Source organism: Halyomorpha halys, unplaced genomic scaffold (genome assembly GCF_000696795.3).
Source record: "Halyomorpha halys isolate HHAL.00 unplaced genomic scaffold, Hhal_1.1 Scaffold524.1, whole genome shotgun sequence".
NCBI classification, from domain to species: Eukaryota; Metazoa; Arthropoda; class Insecta; order Hemiptera; family Pentatomidae; genus Halyomorpha; species Halyomorpha halys.
Genome location: NW_027112095.1, coordinates 412,248 through 421,591, shown reverse-complemented (window position 1 = coordinate 421,591; position 9,344 = coordinate 412,248). Strand labels below are relative to the sequence as shown.

Genomic DNA, 9,344 nt, shown 5'->3' with positions numbered 1-9,344 from the left:
AATTAATCAATCAATATTTTATTTTAGATCATTTATGAAAAAGTTTTTATTTTATTTTATTTGTTTAAATTTCCTAAAATAAGATTACAGCAGTTCCATCAGGTGGTTTTGTGCTCTATGCAATACTAAAGCTGAAAAACTGGCTTGTTAAAAATCTCTTCAAACTTGAAAGTTTACAAAAATCAAACCTGGCCAGATCCATTGGAGCTAATCACAGCAAAGTATTCAGACCTTGTATTCTCAAATAAACCTTTGGTCGAGTGTTCACCGTTTTTTATTTTGTTTTTTTTGCCGTTGTGGTGAAAGTTTTTTTTTAGCCGTTGTGGTGAAAGTTTTTTTTTAATCTCCTGAGAAATGTAGCTAAGTAGACCTGAACACCCTTGTAACTAATCAATCAACTAAAATATAATCCTAACTGGTCTTTAAAATCAAAATTTATTTTTGAAACTATGTTAAGAATAGTAAACAAACTTACTAATGACCAATTTACTTACTTACAATAATTTTATCTATTATTTTGAAAATATAAAAATTAAATTAAATAAAGCAAAATTAATAGATAAAGGAGAAGAATATGACCTATAAACTTTTGAGTAATTGTTTGATTGCATTATTTTCAGATTGACAGCTCTGGATTGTGGATACTTAATAAATAACAGGTATTTAAAATATTTATAAACACCATAACAATCATTTTAAGGAATTAATGTTTAATTTTACTATTTCTATGATAAAATAGCATCTATTGTTATTGAAATGTCTTGAGAGATCATGTCAATTTTATGATCTGTTGCTCTTTGATATTAAGAACCATCATGTGAGTAATTTAATTACATTTTCAATTACATGTTTAGTCGTACTGTAGTTACATTAAGATGACCTTTAAATGGTTCAAAACATTAAAAATTAGTGGTTTTGAAGAGCAATTACACTGAAGTAATTGTAAGACACAATTACAGTTACTGTGATTGTGCGAAAGTAATTGTAATTACAATTACTTCTAGATCCTTAGTAATTGCAATCACAATGACATAATTAATTTTACAACAACCAATTACAATTACTTAATTTAACTTCTATGTGAATTCAATTAAATCCTAAAAGTTAAAATGAATCGATATGCAAAGTATTGATCATAAAAATTGTTTTATATTCATTCACTGTATCTTCAAAAACATATAAATAAACTGTAATATGTTACAAAATCTATACGCCAGAGCTAAATCTTAAACTAGATATCATTTTCATATTTTCGAGCCATTGTAAAACAGATTTTTTTAAAGTTTACAAACAAATCGTTTTTCTGCTATTTCCATACATTTCTTGACCGCCACACAGACCATCTTCCTACAATTATCTATCATTTTATAAATCATAAGGTAACTAACTTTTAATAAAGTAAAATAAATTACCATACATACAATGCTCATTTATAAATAGTTCATTAATAAATAAACTTTAGTTCTCTAGTTTTGCTTGCGCTAATTTTTTTCTAACTGTGATGCATAAGATAATAAATGATACGAACATCTTAGCGATAATTACCAATTTTTTAAAAAGAAAAAATGTCTATACTAATACTTAACAACTATCCAAATCAAGTAAAATATATCTAAAGGATTAAAAAAGGAAGGAGGAATTAAAAAGGGTTAAAAATGAAATACGTTATTATAATCACGTTATATTTTACTACTTACAATTTTTTTCAATAATATAACAAGGAGCCTATTATTTCTATTATGTACATTAAACAGATAAACCATATGTATAATGAGGAAATTCTCCCCAAATAAACAATTAATTTTTTTTTACTATACATTTTATTTAAACTGGCAGTGTTTTGGCGATGTCAAATATTTTACAAAAATTGTTTTCACTTAGTTTACTATAACGACATTGCTTCTCGATTTAAGAGGCACCTTAATGGACTATTATTGATTAAAAAGAAATACATCATGATATATACCGGTATAATAAAATTAATGACATAAATAAATAAAACACAAACAATTCATAATAATTATGAAAATTTAATCTAATGGAAAATGTAGCAAACATCCATTCAACTGAGATCAGTATTGTTTTTTTGATTGTGATAATTATGAGCACTTAATAAAAGGTAATTAACTAAAAGTCTTAATATAATCAAATGAACACAATTCAACTAAGCAAAACAACTCCACCGATCTCATTAAATTCAAAAACAACACACATTATTTTCCTGAGTAATGGCAGTGTTCATTTTTTTAATTTTAAAATATTTTTACAAGTTAATTATCGAAGCTTTCAATCCAGCTGAAAGTCTGATGCGAGTTTTATGAAAATTGTATTGAAAATACATTATCAAGAATCTATTGGCCATTTGATACTACACTTAAGACACTCTGATTTGTACCAATATTGAGAAGAAAATGGTCTCAAAGAATTCTTAAATATTAAACAATAAATACAAAACACGTTTCGTACCTTTTTTTTATCTTTATTAATTATTTACTTTTTATTTTATTTTTTCTTCTTATCATTTTAGTTTGGCAGTGACTATAAACAATAAATCATAGCATAATTTCTATAAGGCAACCAATGAAATATCAAAGTCAATTATTTATGTTAATCGTATTTCATCTTAACACTGACAAAGTTAGCTTTATACATTTAAAAACAAACCCAAAAGGTTCTAAATTTAAATCACAACAATCTTTACATTAAGAAATAAAAAAAAATAGGTAACAGCTTGTCTTTTTCTCAAAACAACACCAAACCAATATTTTTAAACTATACAATTGTGAACATGTGAAATAATCGTATTAAGGAAAAATAAAATTCATGAAATAATTATTAGTTTGTACACACAAAACACGTGTTTTTTAAATATATATATATAAATATACAATTAATATCTTACAGTTATAATTAAGGAATTAAACCAAAATAAATAGCAATATACGATGAACTTTGTAGAAACCGATGGCAGTCATAACTATGATTTACATAATTATTCTAAATATTTCTGATGCCGAATCACAGAAGACTGTAATTTTAATGTCCATCACTGAATTCCATAATTAAAAGGCATACTTGACACGCCATTATTCTGGCATGAGATTCAAGTGAATTTTTTATTTACAATATTTGCTATTTACATTAGTGAGATCATAATGGCTTTTGAACTAAGGTCAGGGTTTATCAGACTCGATCAAATAACAACTGACAGCACTGATGATATTAAGACTGGACTGTCAAATCAAGTTACAGTAACATTGTTACAATAGTCAGTTGAACTTTTCAAATCTAAAATATAAGTCGTAATAAATATATATATAAAAATTGTAAAGTTAACAAGATACTGTTATAAAGTAGCTAAAGCCTCAAATAAAAACGGATACGTTATTATTAAACTAAGCTCGATTGTCCTAATATTTAACTAAACAACGTATCTTGGATACTTGGATGAGACGAGGCAGTCTTTATCTTGGTAGCAGTCTTCATTGAGATACTCATTTCATTTTAAACTAAAACTTTCTTCATTCCGAGGTGATATGTTGATGAGACATTTTGCTACACTTAAATCTGATCTGGCACATTACGGAGCTATCAAACAACACGTCATAAGCTCCAGTTCATCAGTTGAGTGAAGTTGACACAATCTTCTAGTTGTTAGTAACATCATACAGTTGAACCACTAGGACTTTGCTGAAAGAAGCAAGTTTAAAAAGTTACTTACTGTGTACTTTTTTTAAAAAATTATTATTATTAATCAACTTTATTATTGCTGATTTTTTTTTTTTAGTGAGATTCATTTTTAATTATTGAATATCAATCAAAATGAGGACCACATATATTAAACCAACAATTTTTCAATAGTTTTATTTTAAATATGCTACATATTTGAAACATTTCGGCCCTTATTCAGTGGCCATTTTAAGCACAATCCACTTCAACCCAGTCGTATTAAAATTATTTTCATATATACAATGTGTGGAAGTACTAGTTACATTTTTCCCCCCTTATTTTTACAAAGTAATAATTTTTTTTTCTCACGTCTTTTATATCTATTTCTGTTTCTTTTTTTAATCTCCAGCCAAACATCATGCAGATTGTCAGTTTTTCAATAGGAGTATTGGCGAAACATGGCAAAAGAAGAAAAAAGTGACAACCTGCATAATATTTAATTGGCGATTAAAAATAAGGCATGAAAGCTCCAAGAAAAAAAAAGATGAATAAAAAAACAACTGGGAAAATGGAAAAAAAATTGTATCAAAGTCTTCCACATTTTATATATATATGAAATTATATTTTAATAATGTGATTAGGGTGGAGAGGAATATATTTGAAAATGGCCAATGAATTAATATTGAAAAATTACAATTATGTTAAAATAAATACATAATATAAAACTGTTTATGAAATTTTTATTATTATATAGTTTATGTTAAAGAACCGTGGATTTAATGTGGCTCACATGATTTTTAATGATTCATTCATTAATGAAACACACCAACCTTAATTTACAAGAGCATCACTTTTAACTTGTGAATAATTTTAAACATTTTTATTATTATAATTTGGTCTATTGCTCATAAAATATGGTTTATGACATTTATTGTGAATTGATGTTTTTCCCATTAGCCAATTATTTAGGACTGAGCTCATAATTTTTGAGAGAATCTTTAGGAAGTATGGATTTTTAAAATAATAATAATATATTAAGTCATGGTAGGTGAATGTAAGTTGAAGGTGTAATGTTGCAACAAACATTTTAATATTAGTATTAATATATTTATGTCAGATTATAGTTAATGTTAGATTCACAATATTAACTGAATAATACTTACCACTGGATGAATAGTAAAATTGTCAAAGACTTCCATAAGTTCAGACATTCTGTACTCTTCCAGGCAAACGAATCCTTCCAATGTTGGTGATTGTTTTCTCGCACAGTCAAGACAATGGACAACATGTCTCTTTTCCTGTTCTCGTATGAACAAGATATTAAACACTTCCATCTGAAAACAATAATTAATTACTGAAAACGAAAACATTCACACTAATACTCAAGCAATATTTATAATTAATGTTTAGATACAGTAATTTATATGAAAAAAATATGAATAAAAGGGTAAAAAAATTCATTAGAATTCATAATCAATAGATGATGAGTCATTGTGATCTTACCTCACACTGACCGCAATAATGGGATGCTTCATTTTTTCCTCTTCCGTGAAATCTGACTTCGACACCTTTAGCCTTGACGAATTCAAGGGTTAAAGCACAATGTTTCAATGTCCTCAGTAAGCAGCTCCTGTAACAAAAATGAAATAGAAATTATAAAATTAAAAATTGATCTAATTTTAATATGTTTTAATTTAGTAATTAATATTAACGGCCTTTTATCATAATGGTATAAAAATATAATGTTATGGAAATTAAATTCTTAAAAGAAAAATCTTAATAGAATTTTTAAATAATCGATTTTGGAATATCAGGATAGCGGTTAAACCATCAAACCTTGGATTCTAATCTTTTCTGCTTTCCTCATCATGAGGTTTCTTTCTCTAGTAGTGCTCTTCTCTTGTGGGTAAGTCTTACTTACCTGTTCCAGGAACCATTCTTCATAGAGCCCTAATTACTCGGGCAAAGGATACTTACTGAATCTGGGGAGACTGGATCATTTCAAAAACAATCCTTTGTTTAATCCACCAATCACCACATGTATTATCAAAGCAGATATACTGCATTATTGGCTTAATCCTACAAATTTATAAATGTATTCTTGATCTTTGACAGTCTAAAGTAAGAAAGGCAACATATTACAATAAGTAAGTTTAATAATACCAGAGAATTTAACATTATGGTTGCATTGTAACAGCAAGAAAAATTAATATCCTGATTTAATCTTAGCATATATCCAATTTAGTTAAATTCTTCTTGTTTAAATCATATTTTAGAGACTGTCAGAGCAAAGTGGATTTGAACAAGGGTTCTATGGTGATACATGAGCAAGTTTCTCACCTGGGAGATCAGGGTAACTAACTCAAATCAGCTGTGAGGAGTTGATAATAAGGACAAATATACACCCATTCACCAGGATAATTTTCCAAGCAGTATTAGTAAATAATAAGATGAGATATGATGTCTTAATTGAAACATAATTAAGTTGATATAATATAATAATTATTAAGGAGATAAATATAATTACGACATACTTAATAAGTTCGAATAGTTTTGGGTCGGAAACTTTGATGTTCCTGGCTAGGTTCCAAGATAGATGTACCATCGGAACTATACTCTTGAAGCTCTGTAGTTTGTTCCATTCGTAGCGTTCTATGGCTAGCTGGTACTGCCGAGCAGTCAATGGACCCACATTCCATGCAATATTGTTGCACCAGCCTATAGCCTGGACCCAATGAACACATCCTATAATCAAACAAATAGAATAATTGAGTAAATGATTATCATATTAAATTTTAAAAAAAAACATTGTTATTAGGATATAACAATCAGAATAATGCAAAACAATTCTTAAATAGTAGTAAAGATTAAAAAAATCTCTACCAAGAACCTAGGAAAGTACATCCTCCTTACTATTTCTAATTAGTAGTTATTTAATTACCTACATTTCAAGGATGAGAATAAATTTTATTGTTACTTTTTAACAAATTTCATTAGTCTTTGAAAATAAAATCTACAGGAGGATCCATTTTGAAATATGTGCGTGTAAAGAAAAATATTTTTGCAAATGTATAAGGAAAAGTACAGTATAGAATTTGATAAGATACACTGGATCATTTTTACACCGATTCTCAACAATCATTCAACTTTGGGCCAACTCAGATGAATTATTTTTGAAATATTTGTGTGTCAAAGAAAATATATTTACATATACATAAGCAAAACCACTGGGTAAAATTTGATAAATTGATACAGGACCATCAACGTACAAACTCACACAAATGATTTTGTAAAATTTGGGTTAACAGTTCTATCAATTATAAATTACAATGTACCTGAATTGACCCAGACGAGATCTCCAGGCCTTTGAAGGAAACGGTACACAGGAACATTTTCTTCATATAGGTCCTCCAGGGCGGGCCACCAGGAACCATGGAGATAGTTTAGACTGTACCTGAAAATTAAAATTAGTAGGTAAAATGTTAAAAATGACTTACAAGCCGTTAATAGAAAATGTCCAACTTTTTTTTTTTTTAAGGCAATGCACGTCGAAAGTGATGTTCGCCTGGTTATCTACAGGTGACCAACCTATTCTAACCATGGTTGAGGTCAAGTTTTTCATTTTATGGGACCGCCCCTTAATGAAAAAGTCAACACCCCAAGGCCGGATTCAAACCATTTAAGAATCTTAATTGAAATTATTATGAATATTAATAAGTATTAAATAATTTAAAAAACAAACCTTTCGCAGAGATTATAAATCACTCCCCAATAAGCATCTGGTACAGCGAACCACTCACAATCTCCAGGTCCTATGTTTATGTTTATCGAACAGAAGTTGTTGTTTTCCTGATGGCCAGGCGTTCTACTTCCAGGAACCTATAGAAGATTTAAGACTGGGTTAATTTAAATTCAATAATATATCCTTTTAAAAACTAAATGAAATAATGGGTTTGAATTACATTATTTGAAAATCTTTAATCTATAGTTGAATTTTTGAGAAGATAGTTAACTTTATTAGTATAAAAAATACATAATTTTCTGGTACAAGATGTTGGATCAAACAACACTTCTTTTTAATTTTATAGTCGTTCAAAACTGACCATAATCTATATATACATTTCTCTGGCCATATCAGAAATGAGTCTTTTCTAAGACAATAGTACTTCGATATCTTTGGAGAGCAGTTTCTATCTCATTTTTATCAATTAAACAAAGTATTGGTATTATACCACAGAGAAATATTTTAGTATTGTGAAATGTAATTCTATCACTGTAGACTAAAAATTAAAACCACTGATACATTCTCTGCTACTACCATAATAAGACAATAACTCGTTGATTACTTCACACCAAAAATGAAATTTAATGAAAAATCATCATTGGATACTTAGAAAGTGATCTTAAAAATTACTAGCACATAATTTTTCCTTTTGAACATTTTAGTTGAACGAAGGGCCATTTAAAACTTAACACCAGCTAAGATACTGGACAGTTTTCTTTTTAAATTTGTTCGCATTGTTTGTTATAGAGAACGTTCAATATTAGTTTTTTAACATGGATTCCCATTTGAACTCTAGCTATTCATTTTTCCGACTGACTTTGTCGTGAACAGTAGTTATTTCAATTTTGTTTATATTACCTCATTATACTATTTAAACAAAAAATCAATTGGTCTGATCAATATGAATATATATCTATAATAATAATATATCTATACATTTTTAATAATTTTTTTCTACATATACTGGTTACTTCTTAGTTTTTTTTTTATTAATGGTATATTTGCATGTAAACACAATTGAAAAGCTAAAGTGAAAAACATGCTATGTCAAATTTTAGGAAAAGTTCAAAAGGGAATTTTTCTTGGAAGAATATTTTAAAATATTCCTTTCTATTGCCTTGCACATTTTTTTCTAAATTTTAAAATTTGAGTAGGTTTAAGAAGTTGAAAAATTGAATTCCAGCCTTCTTAGTAGGAACATAAAATCATTTAATACAATTACCTTCCTAATAGGTCTTCAATCATGGATACAATTTTAGGTTTTTAATCAAAGTAGTTTTTTATATATGTTTGCATAATTTTAGAGAGTATTTAGCGAGTTAAATTTGATTCAAATATGGTTAGGGAAGTTTTTCAGGTATTAATATTATAAATTAAACAATAAAGTTTATTATTTGTGGGTTTTTATGCACATTTTGAGTTTTCCTTGTACAATTTAGTACATTTTGACTGTATGAAAATCCAGTCTCTAGTGATAACTACTTAATGGAGAAGGTTGACATGACAACAATATGTTACCTCCACTACCTTATCTTGAAAAAGTTATGATATGGCCAGAGAACTACTAATTAAACTACACAAATGAAGATCACATTCAAAATCTACCAGACAACATTATTATTAACCACATGAAAATAAGGGATCTATTATCGCTAAAAAAAGAACAATGAAAATAAGGGATTACGAAAAACAGTGGAGCTATAAAGTAAGTATTATTAATGCCTTTGATCCAATTAGAATGCTTAATAAAGTCGTTGATTGCGCATTTTATTATAGTTAGAAAATATAAAATGAGAGAAATAAAACCAAGTTAGTCAAGGTTTATAAAAAACAAGCTAAAAATATTGAAAGTAAATTATAAAATTTTATTAAAATTACTTCATGCATTGTA

The 9,344-nt window shown here is 27.7% G+C and overlaps 1 protein-coding gene across 5 annotated transcripts in view; it reads right to left on the bottom strand.

Annotated features, from left to right (window-relative positions):
- Nucleotides 1–1,846: 1,846 nt before the first annotated feature.
- The window catches only part of Utx (Utx histone demethylase), a 201,762-nt gene continuing 194,264 nt past the window's right edge, over nt 1,847–9,344 (bottom strand). For all 5 annotated transcript variants that reach the window (XM_067050104.1, XM_067050106.1, XM_067050105.1 and 2 more), the window contains 6 exons: nt 7,412–7,548; nt 7,005–7,123; nt 6,204–6,414; nt 5,173–5,299; nt 4,833–5,003; nt 1,847–3,690 (listed from right to left, as the gene is read on the bottom strand). In XM_067050104.1, coding sequence (XP_066906205.1) covers nt 3,664–3,690; nt 4,833–5,003; nt 5,173–5,299; nt 6,204–6,414; nt 7,005–7,123; nt 7,412–7,548 — 792 coding nt within the window. In that variant the 3' untranslated portion in view covers nt 1,847–3,663. The remainder of the gene's footprint in view (nt 3,691–4,832; nt 5,004–5,172; nt 5,300–6,203; nt 6,415–7,004; nt 7,124–7,411; nt 7,549–9,344) is intronic.